General features: G+C 55.5%; 1 protein-coding gene across 8 annotated transcripts in view; it reads left to right on the plus strand.

Annotated features, from left to right (window-relative positions):
* LOC118901782 (TRIO and F-actin binding protein) overlaps positions 1–15223 on the plus strand; it is a 58490-nt gene extending 43267 nt beyond the window's left edge. For 5 of the 8 annotated variants that reach the window (XM_036865378.1, XM_036865371.1, XM_036865372.1 and 2 more), the window contains 9 exons: positions 1246–1771; positions 2409–2540; positions 8256–8403; positions 10133–10235; positions 10802–10961; positions 11040–11153; positions 12149–12235; positions 12996–13159; positions 14532–15221. In XM_036865378.1, the coding sequence (XP_036721273.1) occupies positions 1246–1771; positions 2409–2540; positions 8256–8403; positions 10133–10235; positions 10802–10961; positions 11040–11153; positions 12149–12235; positions 12996–13157 (1432 nt within the window). In that variant the 3' untranslated portion in view covers positions 13158–13159; positions 14532–15221. Of the gene's footprint in view, positions 1–1245; positions 1772–2408; positions 2541–2688; positions 3657–8255; positions 8404–10132; positions 10236–10801; positions 10962–11039; positions 11154–12148; positions 12236–12995; positions 13160–14531 lie in introns of those variants that run through there. The other 3 variants (XM_036865376.1, XM_036865374.1, XM_036865379.1) reach the window with 3 other exon arrangements.
* Positions 15224–15491: the final 268 nt, after the last annotated feature.

Raw genomic sequence — 15491 nt, forward strand, 5'->3', positions numbered from 1 at the left:
GAAAAGGTGGGGAGAGGCCTTGGCTCTTTGGAGAAGATGCCAGTGAGTCACAGCCCCATGAGGTGGCTGATGGACTCTGTGCCGCAGGGGCTGTGTCTGAGCCTGTGTCAGGGAGAGGGGATGGCTACTTAGTCTGGGTGGGGAGCTCACTCCCTGTGGAGGTCACTGTGGGTAGAGGGGCAGGAGAACCGAGTGACCTGGTGGTAGAGCCCCACACAGGATAAACCCCAGATGCCCGTAGGGGCTGGGACTCCGGCTGCTGGGCAGTAGGAACGGAAGCGTGGTATCGAGGGGTGCTGAGTGTGGGTCCACCTGCCTGGCCACACCCTGGCTGGTCAACCTTAGGCCAGTTGCTGTCTGGCCTGAGTTTCAGATTCCTCACCTGTCACACCGAGGTGTGTCATGCGAGGACGTGCATGGAGGCCCTTTGTAAACTCTCAGCTACTGTGCAGCTGGACTTTGATTTAGTATATAGGCTCCACTGCTACAACAAAGAAACCCCAAACACGGGTTTAAACAAGGGAGAGGTTTCTTTCTCGCTCCACAGCAGCCCACAGCCTTGCCTCTGCGCCAGAGCACTGTTCGCATTCTCATGGGTCCCAGCCAGGAGCCAGGCCAGGGCACGCCTGGTCCTTCAAAAGGTGCCACCTCTCATATGCACTGGGCAGGGTGGAGTCACACGGCCACGTGTAGCTGCAAGGGATGCTTTAGTTTTTGGCCGGGTAACCACGTACCCAGTATCGCTATGGAAGAAGAAGGGAACTGCCGCAGTCATTACGGGTTTCCACAGTTTGTGCCCTGTGCCCCCACCCATAGGCCACCGTTCATCTCACCAGCAGTGACCCTGGGCATCTCCCCTATTCCACTGTGAGCCTCTTGAACCTAGGGCCTTGTCACACAGCACACCCTTAATACTAATGCTTCGATCACGTTCTCAAAGGGCTTCCTGGTCGCTTTGCACACATTTGCTCACCTAGTCCCTCCTGTGAATGGCACTGTTGTCCCATATCACAGATGAGGCAACTGAGGCTCAGAGAGAGAGGCCAGGTACCCTGGACCCTCTGCCGGTAAATGGCAGAGCTGGGATGGTTCCCAGGGTCTGTTAATGATGAAGCTCTAGTTCTAAGCTGCTTCCTCCACTGGGGTCTGTCCCCCGGCCCCGGTGCACAGGTGGCACTGCAGAAGTGCTTATTTTGGGACCAAGAGGGCAAGGTCTCGCCTGATGTGGCTCTGCTGGCCCCCTAGGCTCTCAGACTGCAATAAGGAGAACACGCTGCACAGCTACGGCACCCCGAAGGGCTCCCTGAAGGCGGGGGAGCAGCGGGCAGGCTCGGAGGTCATCGGCCGGGGCGGCCCCCGGAAGGCGGACGGGCAGCGGCAGTCACTGGACTACGTGGAGCTCTCCCCGCTGACTCAGGGCTCCCCGCAGCGGGCCCGCACCCCGGCCCGCGCTCTCGACCGCCCGGCCAAGCAGGAGGAGCTGGAGCGGGACCTGGCCCAGCGTTCCGAGGAGCGACGCAAGTGGTTCCAGGCCACGGACAGCAGGGCCACGGAGACACCGGCCGGCGACGGTCCGCGCCGGGGCCTGGGCGCCCCCCTGACTGAGGACCAGCAGAGCCGGCTCAGTGAGGAAATCGAGAAGAAGTGGCAGGAGCTGGAGAAGTTGCCCCTGCGGGAGAACAAGCGGGTGCCTCTCACCGCCCTGCTCAACCAAAGCCGCGGGGAGCGCCGGGGGGCCCCAAGCGACAGCCACGAGGCACTGGAGAGGGAGGTAGGCGGCACGGCTGGCCTCTGGGAGCCTCCTCACCCTACCAACACCCTTCCTATCCCTGCAGTCACGCTATGGCATTCACCTTGCATACCTACAGTGATGGGGAGCTCACCCCTGAGCCACTGACCCCCCCCCCCCCCAGATTCCTTATGAACTAGAATCTTCTTTCCTGGACCTTGGGGATTTTTTGTTTTTGTTTTTGTTTTCCCATCTGAGTTCTGTCCTCAGCAATCACAGAGAAGGGAAGAGGGAAGAGAAGGGAGAGACCATTTATTGAGTACCTTCTGCATCCCAAGCCTTGTGCTAGGCCCTCTTTACCTACATTGGCTCATGTAATCCTCACAGCAGTCTCATGGTCCCATAGGGTAGACCTCATCACTGTTTTACTGATGGGAAACTGAGGCTCCAAGGCATTTCTCCCCACCTACATAACATGGGGGTGACCACGGTGTCCTGCTCCCAACCCTGTCGAGCTGTCTCTGGGCCAGCACTCTCCTGGGTTTCTGACCTGGCCATCCAGGAAACAGCTAGAATGTCCCCCTTGCCTGCATCTCCACACGAGGGCCACTTCCTCCCATCAGCTCCATCCCCACTTTCAGGTCCTCACTGACCTCGCCTTCCCGTCCCCCCCCCATAGGTCCAGTCCCTTCGTGCCCAGCTGGAGGCCTGGCGTCTCCAAGGGGAGGCTCGGCATCTCCAAGGGGAGGCTCCTCAGGGTGCACCCAAGTCCCAGGAGGACGGCCACATCCCCCCAGGCTACATCTCACAGGTAAGGCCAAGGAGCTGTTGTGTCGGGGGTGGGGGCAGGTTTCTGGTTGCCACATTGTGAGAAAACGGCTAATATTCTGGGAGCCCTTCCTGTGTACCGGAACCCGTGTGAGGCATTTGACATTCATTATCTCATTTAATCTCCCCAGCGGGTGGACGTGAGCACTGTGCCCATTTTTACAGACAAGGCCACTGAGCTATGAGAGGTTATGTGACTTGCCTGAGGTCAACCTGCCTGCAGATGTCAGAGGTGGGATTTGAGCTCGGGTCAGGCTGACTGCAGAGCTTGTGTGTGAGCCCCCATGTGATCCTCTGTACTTAGACCCCTTCCCCTGCACGTCTGGGGCAGAGGGGGCCTGGTGGAGAGTGGGATCCCTAATGGGCAGGCCCCTGGAAGTCGCTCCCTAAACACAGGGAAATCCTGCCCATGCCTGCCAGGCCGAGGCCCTGCTCAAGGTGGTCTGCGGGACGTGGGCACCTCCAGTGGCCCTCGGGAGACGCACGGTCTGCCTAGGACAGCGGCTCTCAACCAAGGCTGATTTTGTTCCCTTGGGGACATTCGGCCGTGTCCGGAGACACTTTTGATTGTTATGCCTGGGACAACTAGCTCTCCAGAAAAAATACATGTGTGTGTACACACTGACACACTTGTATATGTTTATTGTAAATTTCACTGATACAAAGAATGTTTAGTGTGCAACTTACAAATAAAAAATATGTAATGTTTTTTATTGTGAATTCCATATAGCAAATTGATTTTTCTCAGAATACTTTCATTGCTTTTTCTGAATGCTCGTATCCACAGCTAGCTGACAAACGAGTGTCGTTCTAACACGAATGTCGTTTGGCATTTTTGTTTGTGTGAATGCGTAAGACAGAAAGACATATGTTGAAACTTTACTTGGTCAATGTCAGAGCAACTTCTTTGCTGGATTAGAGGATAGCTTTCGGTTGAGACTATTTGAGAATATTCTTTTAAGAATATTTCTCAGGTTTTTGTTCTGTGTACAACGTGATGGTCATAGATAGGGCACGCCGCTTTGAAGTGTAATCTGTACTGTGAGCATTATTAGCTTTTTCTCATCTCTTGCTTAAATCTGGACAATCAACAAAACAATAAATCAAGCCCTGATTTGTAACGTTTACCAATTTCCATGGTGTAAATACTCCCGCTATGGCTGATGTCCCTGAACACAGAGTTGGGAAGCTATGTGCCCGCCGTCATACGACATTTCCACCCTACAGATACAGGAGATGTAAATAACCTCAAAGCATAGCTACTAATAAAATGCAGTGAAATAATTAGGAAATGATGAATTTTGAGTATCAGCTTTGTTTTTAATGTAACAATTAATTATAAGTTTATATAATTTCTAATAATGGCTATGCTAAATAACCGTGCCACCGAATTCCTAAAAATTTGACAATCGGCTGCCCCCAGCCAGCACGCCCTTGCCTGAAGCAAAAAAGAATGCTGGGATCCCAGGCTCTGGGCAGGGGGACCTTCTAGAAGTTCTGAGGGGGCGTGGGGCTCTCAGGAAGTCTTCCTGGAGCTGTGGGTGGGAGCGTGGGCTGCAGCAGGAGGTGGAGGGCCAGTGGGTGCCTATCGTGGAGACCCCCACTGCCAAGCTAAGGAGCTGGGATCGCATCCCACACATCTGAGGAGGTTTGGGGTCTGACAGTGACATCGGGAAGGTGGGGTTGGAGTGCAGGGGGCTTGGGAGGGGGTAGGGCCAGCGTCAGGAGCTAGGGCGATGCTGAAGGAGAGAGGGATGTAGGAGGGCATGTGGAGGGAGGTGAGCTTAAGGCTGGGCCACTGCCCCGAGGAAGGCAGAGGGGAGCGGCTGGGAGCTGGGGCCACCATGCAAGGCCAAGGGCCGTCTGGGGCTGAGTGGTTGATGGAACGTTCAGTTGAAGGGAGACCAGGGCCAAGGGGCGTTGGGGTGTGATGTAGAAGCCTAGCTTGGGGATCACCTGACATGGGGAAGGGGGAAAGGGAGGGCCCAGTGTTGTCAGGGCTCCCTTGAGGCCAGAGGAAGGTGGGGCATCTCTAGACAGGGTGAGGTCCAACACCACCACCACCTGAGGCATCTGGGGACCTCAGAGACCCCCACCCAGAGGGCTTCAGACTTTGCTCTGTGGAGGGTCCATTCTCCATTCTGGGTGGGTTCATTCACAGGCACCAGTACCAGAGCAGCTCCATCCTTGTCCATTTTACTATTAGAACCTGCATTAGATTCCCTTTGGAAGAAGGTTTCTGTCACTAAAATGAAGTTTGAAAAGCACTGCTCTGACTTCTCAGCTTACAGATGGGAAACTGAGGCCCAGAGAGGGGGCGAGACCTTCCAGCTGGCGGCAGACCTGTGTCTGCAGTCCAGGCTTCCTGGTCCCCAAGCTCCCACTGGGCACCCCAAGGCTGTCAGCATTTCGTCCTGCTAGGTTGGGATGGGCAGGAGGAGTGGGGGGTGAGAAGGGCATAATGGGGAAACAGCCCAAGATGGGGTGGGGGAGGGCGCCAGAGAAGAGGAGCTGAGCCATCTGTGTCCCCTCGGGTCCCTGAGGAGGCAGCTGGAGAGTCAGTGGACCCTGGAGAGGTGACAGCAGGGGAGGAATTCCCCAGCCTGGTATCAGGCCGAGTGGGCACCCCTCTTCTAGCTTGTGGGGCTTGCCACCACAGGACAGCAGCGGGGGGGCCTGGCGCTTCACCCCGCGGGGCTTCAGTGCTTACTGCAGTGGGGGCCACGGGTACTTCTTTATCTACTTTGATCCATGTCAGAGGTGGCGGCCAACACGTTGGGCCCTCGGGAAGGCAGGTCAGAGGGAGCAGCACCTGGCCTTCTGGGAGCCCCTCCTCGTGGGCTAGTTCCCACCTCCTGACGTCAGCCTCCAGACGCCCTATTGGCTGCCGGGTCTGCCTGCCTGACCTGGCTCTTTAAGAACAGCAGTCCCATCTCCCATAGTGCTCCGGTCTCTACAGGTCGGCGATCTCTACAGATGGACGCTGGCTTACCTCAGGGACCCTCCTGAGTTGGTCTTACGGGGTCTGTTTTACAGATGAGGAGATTGAGGCTGAGAGGGGGAAAGGAGCTTGCTCAAGTTCACTCCATGGTACAGCCAGGACTAGGACCCAGTCTGTGGAACTCCAAAGCCATGTTCTGTTGCCCTTACTGGGGGCACACACAGAGGACAGGCACAGAGGCTCAGTGGGACAGGTGTCCCTTGCCCACCACTCGGAACACCTGGACCCAGGGGGCCTGACCCTTGCCCTTCCCCCACACTGGCCCGTGCAGCCCCCAGATGTGGCTGCTGGCGAGGTGGGGGTCAGTCCCCACCGGCCGTGAGGTGCCCTGTGGCATGGGGGAGAATGCAGCCTCTTAACCGGCCCTCCGTGCCTCAGTTTCTTCCTTGGCTGTTCCCCTTCCCTTTTTAATGATCGTAAATATTTTTTTTTTTTTTCTTTTTTATATTTTTTATTTATTTATTTATTATTTTTGGCTGTGCTGGGTCTTCGGTTCGTGCGAGGGCTTTCTCTAGTTGCGGCAAGTGGGGGCCACTCTTCGTCGCGGTGCGGGGACCGCTCTTCATCGCGGTGCGCGGGCCTTTCACTATTGCGGCCCCTCCCGTTGCGGGGCACAGGCTCCAGACGCGCAGGCTCAGTAGTTGTGGCTCACGGGCCCAGCCGCTCCGTGGCATGTGGGATCTTCCCAGACCAGGGCTCGAACCCGTGTCCCCTGCATTAGCAGGCAGATTCTCAACCACTGCGCCACCAGGGAAGCCCCAATGATCGTAAATATTTTTAAATTATATAATGAATTTGTTTACATTTTCAAAAATAATTCAAACAAATCAAAAGGTTAGAAACAAACACGTGAACTCTCCTTCCCGTGCCTGCTCCCAACCCCAGGGAGCCTTGGTTACCATTTGAGCACATCTATAGAGTTTCCTGTTGCAGCCGTAACAAATTACCACTAACATAAGTAACACAAATTTATCATCTCACAGTTTTGTAGGGTGGAAGTCTAACACGGGTCTCGCCGGGCTAAAATCCAGGCATCCACAGGATCGCGTTCCCTTCCACAGGCTCTGGGGAGGCTCCGTTTCCTCACCTTTTCCAGCATCTGGCAGCCGCCTGCATTCCTTGGCCCGTGGCCCCTTCCTTCACCTTCAGAACCTGCGAAGGAGAGTCAAGTCCTTCTCACTTCCCACTGAGCTCCTTCCGTAGTCCCTTCTGCCTCTCCCTCTGCTCCCCTGCCTCCTCTTCCACATCCAAGAACCCTGTGATTACTTTGGGCCCAGAAGATAATCTAAAATAATCTCCCTATTTTCAGGTCAGCTGATTAGCAGCCTCTATTCCCCTTGGCCACGTAAGGTAACGTATTCGCAGGTTCCGGGAGTAGGACATAGACATCTTTGGGGCACCATTACTTTTCACAGTATCCGTCCATACCTTTCTCTGTGTTTTTATGTACACGTACTCAGACCTACAGCTCTAAGTGTCTTGTGTCCGTGACTGGGGTCCCACCATGTGTATTGTCAGAAACCAGCTTTCATCACCTAATTTTTGGGACAACTTTCTACAGCAGTCCATGTGGGCCGCTCTGTCTTTTAACAGTTGCCTGGGTCCTCTGTAATGCTCAATCCCATAATTTATTTAAGGGCTTCCCTGTTAGGTATTTAGATTATTTCCAGTTTTCATCTGTTACCAACCTTGCCGCAGGGAATACCCTTGTCCAAGAGTCTTTGTACATGTATGACTTTCTGTGGGGTCATTCCTAGGAGTGGACCTGCTAGGTTAAGGGGTCGTTAAAATTTGATGGTGCCACCAAACTGCCCTCCACGCACACGGTCACGGCTGACTCTCCCAGCAGTGGGTATTATCAATCATTTAAAAACTTGCCAGTCTTGTCTACACAGCCCCATGCTGTGGTAAGCCATTAATTTCAGCTGACTTACTCAGCACCTGCCACAAGTCAGGCCGTGGCCCAGACCCCGGGGACTCTGAGCTGGATCAAATCTTCCTTCTTTTGGGGGAATTTATGATCGGGCAGAAGCAGAGCCTTTGGAGGCAGGGGAGAGGCTGCCCAGAGTCAGAGCTAGGAGGATCTTTTTTTTTTTTTTTTTTTTTTTTTTAATTTATTTATCAGTAATAGTGGCTCACGGGCTTAGTTGCTCCGTGGCATGTGGGATCTTCCCAGACCAGGGCCCGAACCCGTGTCTCCTGCATTGGCAGGCAGATTCTCAACCACTGCGCCACCAGGGAAGCCCTAGGAGGATCTTTAAGCTGGTCTAATGGCCAAGTGAATTACCCAGGAAGAGAAAGTTGTAAAAGAACGTTCCAAGCAGTGCGAATATGAGCTAAAGCTCAGAGGTGTGAATATGCCATGAACTGGTTGTGTTTTTTTTTTTTATAACTATGGGGCTTCTTGGTGGGGGGAGGGCCAAGGATGAGACCACCAGGGTCAGAAACTGGAGCAGGGACTTGGCTCTGCGGGATGGGGAGCCTCAGAAGGGTTTGAAGCAGGAGAATGACAGGGTGAGGTTTGTGGATGGCGGGGAGCAGGGGCAGATAAAGGCTGATGATGCCAGGGTCCTGGGGGAGGTGGTGAAGCCTGGACCAGGGCAGGCCTGCCCCTGAGGCTTCTTGTCACAGGCTGGGAAAGGGCCACCATCCAGGCAATGGGGGCAGCCCCGTGACCGCCTGGCCTCCCACCCGCAGGAGGCGTGCGAGCGCAGCCTGGCGGAGATGGAGTCTTCGCACCAGCAGGTGATGGAGGAGCTGCAGCGGCACCACGAGCGGGAGCTGCAGCGGCTGCAGCAGGAGAAGGAGTGGCTCCTGGCCGAGGAGACAGCGGCCACAGCCTCAGGTGAGGTCCCCGGGCAGGAGCGGCACGGTGGGGCCCGGCCCCTGAGCCTCCAAGCAGAGGCTCCTCCTGACTGGATTCGGGAGGCCTGTAAATAAGAGGTGAGGGCCTGGGTGCCAAACTTGGGGTGAGGGGTCAGGAGCTCCTAGATCTGGCCTCTAACCCTGCTTGCAAAGAGGAAACCGAGGCAATAAAAGACCCCAACTCACAGACCGTGGGTTGTGACTCCTCTCCCTCAGGGGCCTGCGGCCACTGGGAAGCCCCCCTCAAGCCACACACATGCCCTGAGCTCCAACTCCACGCCCAGGCCCGTGCCGTGTGCTGGGGAGAGACCGCTCATCCACAGACGCTGCTCTCATAGGAGTGCCGTCTCACTGGGCATGTGGGCCGGACCCTGGGGAGAGCAGGGAAAGGTGTGAGCATTTACCAAGCCCGTTACCCACGTGAGCAACCTTAGTCCTTGCAGTGCCCGAGGGAGTGAACCCATTTCACAGATGAGGTAACTGGGGCTCAGAGAAGTTAGCGACTTGTCCCAGATGGCATAGCTTGGAGGTGGCGGAAGCTGACGTGGGAGCTCAGAGCACTTTGACTGCCAAGCCATTCCCTGAACCCTTCCCTCTGCTCTCCCAAGTCAGAAACAGGAATGCCCAAGATGCTGGCCACCTCTCCCTCTCTGTCCTCCGCACACCTGCTGTGTGTGCCTGGCATCCTAGACACTTTCATAGGGTTTGCAGAATAATGGAAATGATGAAAGAGGCCACATGATCTGGAACTTAACCACCTGCCAGTGCTTCAAGCACTCAAGCCCAGGGCCCCTCATCCCAAACCCTGGGGTCAGTGCGTTTTGCATTTTAGAAAGATAACCTGGTATGTATATTAAATATCCTCTCTCAGCAGGGTCTGGGCTTCACCCTGAAATCTAGCACTAAGGTTTTGGCAAATTTTGGAAATTTCTCCAAGTCACACTTAAGTGGGATAATCATGACCACAAATAGCCTTGTGTCCGTTCAGGTTGGGGATTGCCACCAAAAGAGTTATAAAACACTTTCAGTGTTCAGAGCTTTTGGATTTTGGAATTATGGATAAGACTATGAATAAGGGCTTGTTTAATCTTCACAACAACCCTGTGTGAGTGTGGAAAGAGACTCAGTCCTTGGGGGCTCACAGCCTGAAAACAAACCAGTGGGGGCCAGTGTCTGAGTACTGACTCTGTGCCATGCATTGTTCTGAATGCTCTACACCTGTCTCCCAACAACCCACGACAGAAGGTGCTGTTGTCATCCCTGTTTTCCAGATAAGGAATCCAAGGCACAGAGGGATTAAGTCCCCTGCACAAAGTCACACAGATTTGTACCGACTGCAGAGCCTGCGTTCTTGACCACTAGGCTGGGCCAGGCAGGTGGACCTTGTTAAAGAACCTTCCAGGCTCTGCAGGGAGGACTGTGTGGGGTCTTACCAAGAAATCACTAACAACAAGAGGTACCAGTGGTCAGACATTGAGGTGTCTCCCCAGCAGGGTCCATCAGACAGGCACTGTCATCCTCCCTTGATAGACAGGCTCAGAGAGGTTGAGCAGCTTACCCAAAGCCACTCAGTCCATGACACAGCCCGGCCCAGTGCTCTTTGCATACCACTCTCTGCTCCTGTCTCCATATGGAGTCCCAGAGGAAGTGGAGCTTGTTGCTGCTGACCCCTCCCCAATCTCCCTTCCACCCCTCTGCCCTGCTTCCAGCCATCGAAGCCATGAAGAAGGCCTACCAGGAGGAGCTGAGCCGGGAACTGAGCAAGACACAGAGTCTCCCGCAGGGCCCGGATGGCCTCCAGAAACAGCACCAGTAAGATGGCAATTGGGCCCGGCGGTCTGGGGACAGGGGCTCCCTTTGAGCCAGGGGCCCAGCTGTCCACCCTGCTGATTGTGAGTGGGGGACCTGTGCTAAGACCCCTGGCGGAGGGCATGTCAGTTTGCCCCCAGCTGAGACGCCTGCTCCGGTCACATGGCACCGGGAACAGAAGCAGCGGGACCTCAGCCAGACCCCCACGCCAGTGCACACGGCAGTTCTCAGGCCCCTTCTGGTCTAGCCAGTCTCAGCCTCCACCCTTCTCTTCCCCTCTTTAGTGTCTCCTAGAGCTGGGCTACAGTATCAGCCAGTAGGTGCCCCTCTGCCGCAGAATGTTGGGGCTATGGAGGCTTTAGAGATGGGCTTCTCCAACCCATCCCCTCATAGAGGAGGCGCCTGCAGCCCAGAGAGGCTGTCACCAGTTCACAGCCCCACAGCTGGCTGAAGGCAAAACTAGGACAGGAACCAGGAGCCCTAAGCTGCTTTGAGTCTATGTGACCTAACCCAGCTTGGCAGAGGGCGAGAGAGCCCGGGCCATCCTTCCCCTCCTCTGCCCTGGGCAGGTCAGATGTGGAGGCGCTGAAGCGGGAGCTGCAGGTGCTGTCAGAGCAGTACTCGCAGAAGTGCCTGGAGATTGGGGCCCTGACGCGGCAGGCGGAGGAGCGTGAGCACACGCTGCGGCGCTGCCAGCAGGAGGGCCAGGAGCTGCTGCGCCACAACCAGGTGGGCCTGGCCCCGCTGGGGTGGGGGTGGGGCGTGGGCATCTCGGGGCCCCTGCACTGACCATCCCACCCCTCCCAGGAGCTGCACACCCGCCTGTCCGAGGAGATTGACCGGCTGCGCAGCTTCATCGCCTCACAGGGCACCGGCAACGGCTGCGGGCGCAGCAGTGAGCGGAGCTCCTGTGAGCTGGAGGTGCGTCCACCCCTTGTGCCAGGCCGCCCAGCTGGTTCTTGGGGCCTGGGTGTGGGGAGTGTATCCAGACAGGCTGGCTCTGCCCTGTAGCCGGGAGAGGACGGGGCAGCTAGGAAGGATGCCTGCTGTGCACCCAGCACTACTGGGCTGACTGGGTGAAAGCCCTCCCATGGTGGGTCCTGCCACCCACCTGCTGTGTGACCATGGCAAGTCACCTCACCTTTCTGAGCCCCAGTGGCTCATCTATAAAATGGAGCTAGCACCTCCCTTACTGGGAGAAGCCGGAGTAAAAAATGTGTATGTGATCCCAGGGCCACCCTAGCCTTTTGTTGTATTTAACAAAAATTTATATACAGCTTTACTCTGTGGCTGGCACTTCTGTAAGCCCTTATATCTGCTAATTCATTGAGGCTTCCTAACAGTCCTATGAGAAAGATGCCATTACTGTTCCCATTTTATAGGTGAGGAAACTGAGACACAGGGAGGTCAAGTATCTTGCCCAAGGCCACATGGCTAGTCAGTATGGGAGCTGGGATTTGAACCAGGCAACCTGCCTCCAGAGTCAAAGCTTTTAAGCCTTCTTTGTCCTGGCTGAACCTGTCTCCTCCTTGGTCAGGTCAGGGTAGCAGTACCTGCTCATCAGGGTTTGGGGAGGGGTTAATGAGGAAGCCCAGCCCACTCTGGTTCACACTAGGGCCACACTATGGCTTCTTTTCGTGCTCTTTGCCCTGAAGTGGAGGGCCTGGCGCTGTGTTGAGGCCATAGCAGAGGTGACCATAAGCTACCCACTCACATGGTATGGACAGGGTGAGAGAGCAAGGAGAAATCACAGAGGACTTCCTGGAGGAGTCTGCTCCTGGGGACATGGGTCTTGGTGCAGGTTGGGAGCTGCATTCTAGGGGCCTGAGGCAGAGAGAAGCCATGCTTCAGGGGTGCGGTGAGCCAGGGTAGCTCTCGCCTCTGGCCCTGCGTCAGCCTGGCACCTGTGACCCCAGGTGCTGCTGCGAGTGAAGGAGAATGAGCTGCAGTACCTGAAGAAGGAGGTGCAGTGCCTCCGGGATGAGCTCCAGATGATGCAGAAGGTGAGTCCCAGCCGGCCAAGGCAGGGTGTCAGCGGGGTGGGGAGCCCCTGGATCCAGCTGTGCCCCATCTTGTGAGCACCTGCTCTGTGCCGGCCACTCCTGGCCTCATCAGGCTCTCCCCGTGCCTCCCCCACGTAGGTGTCACTATTCCCATTTACAGACAAAGAAACTGAGGCTAAGAAATGTAAGTGACTTGCTCAAGGCCACATTTGCTTTTATTTAGTCAGAAAATATTTATTGAGCACCCACTATGTGCCCAGCACTGTGCTGGGTGCTGGGTGACAGCCGTGGACAAGACCAAAACCCCTGCACGTGTGGAGCGTGCGTTGCAGTGAGGGATAAGCCGTGTTGCTGGGAGTTGGGGGACCAGGATTCGGGGCCCAGTCTGGCCCACCCTTGGTGCCATGTCCCTTTGTCTTTGACACCCGCTGCATGTTGGTGGCTCTGAAGCGTGTGTGAGCCAGACTCATGGAAGGGGCCCAATCACTGGGCCAGGCTGACCTGGTTCTCCTCCCAGCCACTCACTGCTGTGTGGTCTCAGACAAAAGCTTCACCTCTCTGAGCCTCAGCTCTCATCTTGAATGGGATGAAAATGACGCTGAAACCTGTGTCACTGGGTGGAGCCGGGGGCCATCTAGGGGGGCCACCTGGAGGGAGGAGGCCATGGGGGCAGTGGAGGGGCCTGGCTGCGTTGCGCCGGCAGGTGGGCAGGGCCAGGAAGGAGGGCTTCGTGCCCTCACAACCCCTTTCCGCCCCCCAGGACAGGCGCTTCACCTCGGGAAGGTACCAGGACGTGTATGTGGAGCTGAACCACATCAAGACGCGGTCGGAACGGGAGATCGAGCAGCTGAAGGAGCACCTGCGCCTTGCCATGGCCGCCCTGCAGGAGAAGGAGGCCGTGCGCAACAGCCTGGCCGAGTAGAGGTGGGCGCCCCGGGGTGGGCGGGGGTGAGGCCACCACCTGGAGGCCTGGAGGTGTGAGCTCAAGGCTCATCCGCACCTGACTCCCCCTGCCATCTGGGCCAGGGCACTTCCTTCTCCTAGCCTCCGTATCCCTTTCTGTAAATGGGGACAGTGGCACCAGCAACTCGGGGTTGTCGTGGGGATCTGTCAGGCTCAGCCAGAGACTGCTTTGTAAACTTGAGCGTGTTTCTTCAGAGGTGGGCCAGTGAGTTCAGGGTCTGATCTTCGCCCTGTCCCCGCCATGTGACAACGGGTGCTTCTTAACACAGAGCCACAGCCACAGTCCGAGCAGTCCACACCCCTCCTCAGGGCTGGCAGTGTCCTAACTGATCTGCCTGGGCTTGGGTGGCAAATCCGGTGTGGCCACCCCCTCATCAGACCCAGCAGCACAGCACACATCACTAATCACCCACAGCGTTCCTTCCTCCGTGCTTCACACCCCAGACATCACTGGAGGCCGTGCTCTGTCCTACTTCTTCTCACAGTCATCCCTGACTTGGCAGGGTTTGAAACATTTTTATGATGCCTTTTCCTACTGCCCTGTCTACCTGGAGCTTCCTCTTTCTAACACATCCTTGGGGACTTCCTAAGGCACTCGGGAGAGGCCACCCTGTGGGCCAGGCTTGGGGGAAAGCCCGGAAGAGAGGATCTGGCCCAGCCTTTGGGGCCGAGAGGCATTGGAAGGACCTGCCAGCCACCCTTGCCTGGCCTAAGCCAGACTCCCACACTCTTTTTTTTTATTGAAATGTAGTTGATTTACAATGTTGTGTCAGTTTCTGGTGTACAGCAAAGTGATGCAGTTATATACAGAAATACATACATTCTTTTTCGTTATATTTTATTACAAGATATTGAATATAGTTCCCTGTGCTATACAGTAGGACCTTGTTATTTATCTATTTTATATATAGTAGTTTGTATCTGCTGATCCCAAACTCCTAATTTATCCCTCCCCCCACCCCTGCTTTCCACTTTGGTAACCATAAGTTTGTTTTCTGTGTCTCTGTTTCTGTTTTGTAAATAAGTTCATTTGTATCATTTTTTTTTAAGATTCCACATATAAATGACATCATAAGATATTTGTCTTTCTCTGTCTGACTTACTCCACTTAGTATGATAATCTCTAGGTCCATCCATGTTGCTGCAAATGGCATTATTTCATTCTTTTTTATGGCTGAGTAATATTCCACTGTATATATATACTTTATCCACTCATCTGTCAATGGATACTTAGGTTGCTTCCGTGTCTTGGCGGTTGTAAATAGTGCTGCTGTGAACACTGGGGTGCATGTATCTTTTCTAATTAGTAGACTCCTCCACTCTTGTCTTCTAGGTCCTCATGGTCCAGCCCTGCTGCAGATCCCCAGCCCAAGGAGACCAATCGCCCTCCTTCCCTGCTGGATGGACGTCAGAAGCCAAGCTTTCTCCCCACCCTCTGTGGGCCGCACATGCACTCACACCCACTATACACACACACACACACACACACGTCCACACACATACACATACACACGCACACTCTCTGCGTATCTGAGCGCACCCCTAGCACTGGGTCTTACCTTGCACCTTCTTCAGGATTTTATATGTGAAGAGATTTTTTTTCCTTTTTTTTTTTTCCCCAAACACTTTATACTTTTTAAAAAGCAATTCCTGGTGGCGTGTGCCTCTAACACTGGCTCCCCCTGTGTCTCTAGACGCCTGCTTGGGCTTCTGGGCCCACAGCCCGGCCCGGGGTCTAGCGGAGGCCCAGCAGCAGCTACGGCAGGGTTGACTCTGCTGGGAGAGGCCGGGAGCCAGCCACCCTCTTCCTGCCCTACCTCCCACTAACTACTTCCTGCCCTGGGGGGACCCACTCCCTGGGACTCTGGACGGAGGGACAGATGGACAAAGGGAGCCAGCAGCTGTCCCCATGGCCCCACCCCCTCCTCTGAGAGGTGCTGGGCATGGATCTGCGGGGACCACCCCGTGCAGGCGTTTCTCTCCTGCTCCGTGAGCCTTCGTAACTTAATAAAATGTTCCGGCAGCTCTGGTGTCCTGGGTGGCTGGGCAGGGAGGGTAATGGAGGTTGGGGTTTCTTAAAGTGGCTTCACCACCCGCCCCCCGCAGCGCTCCACCCTTCCTGAAGGGGTAGCATGTGGGCTTCTGAGGGTGGGGCTGAGAATCTGGTTCCTCCACCAGGCTTTGCAGCTCCACGTGGGGTTTGCAGACCAGCAGGAACAGCAGTGACACCAGGGAGCTTGTTAGAAACACCAAGTCCAGGCCCCGCCCTGACCTACTGAGTCAGGATCTGCAC

Source organism: Balaenoptera musculus, chromosome 10 (genome assembly GCF_009873245.2).
Source record: "Balaenoptera musculus isolate JJ_BM4_2016_0621 chromosome 10, mBalMus1.pri.v3, whole genome shotgun sequence".
Classification (NCBI taxonomy): Eukaryota; Metazoa; Chordata; class Mammalia; order Artiodactyla; family Balaenopteridae; genus Balaenoptera; species Balaenoptera musculus.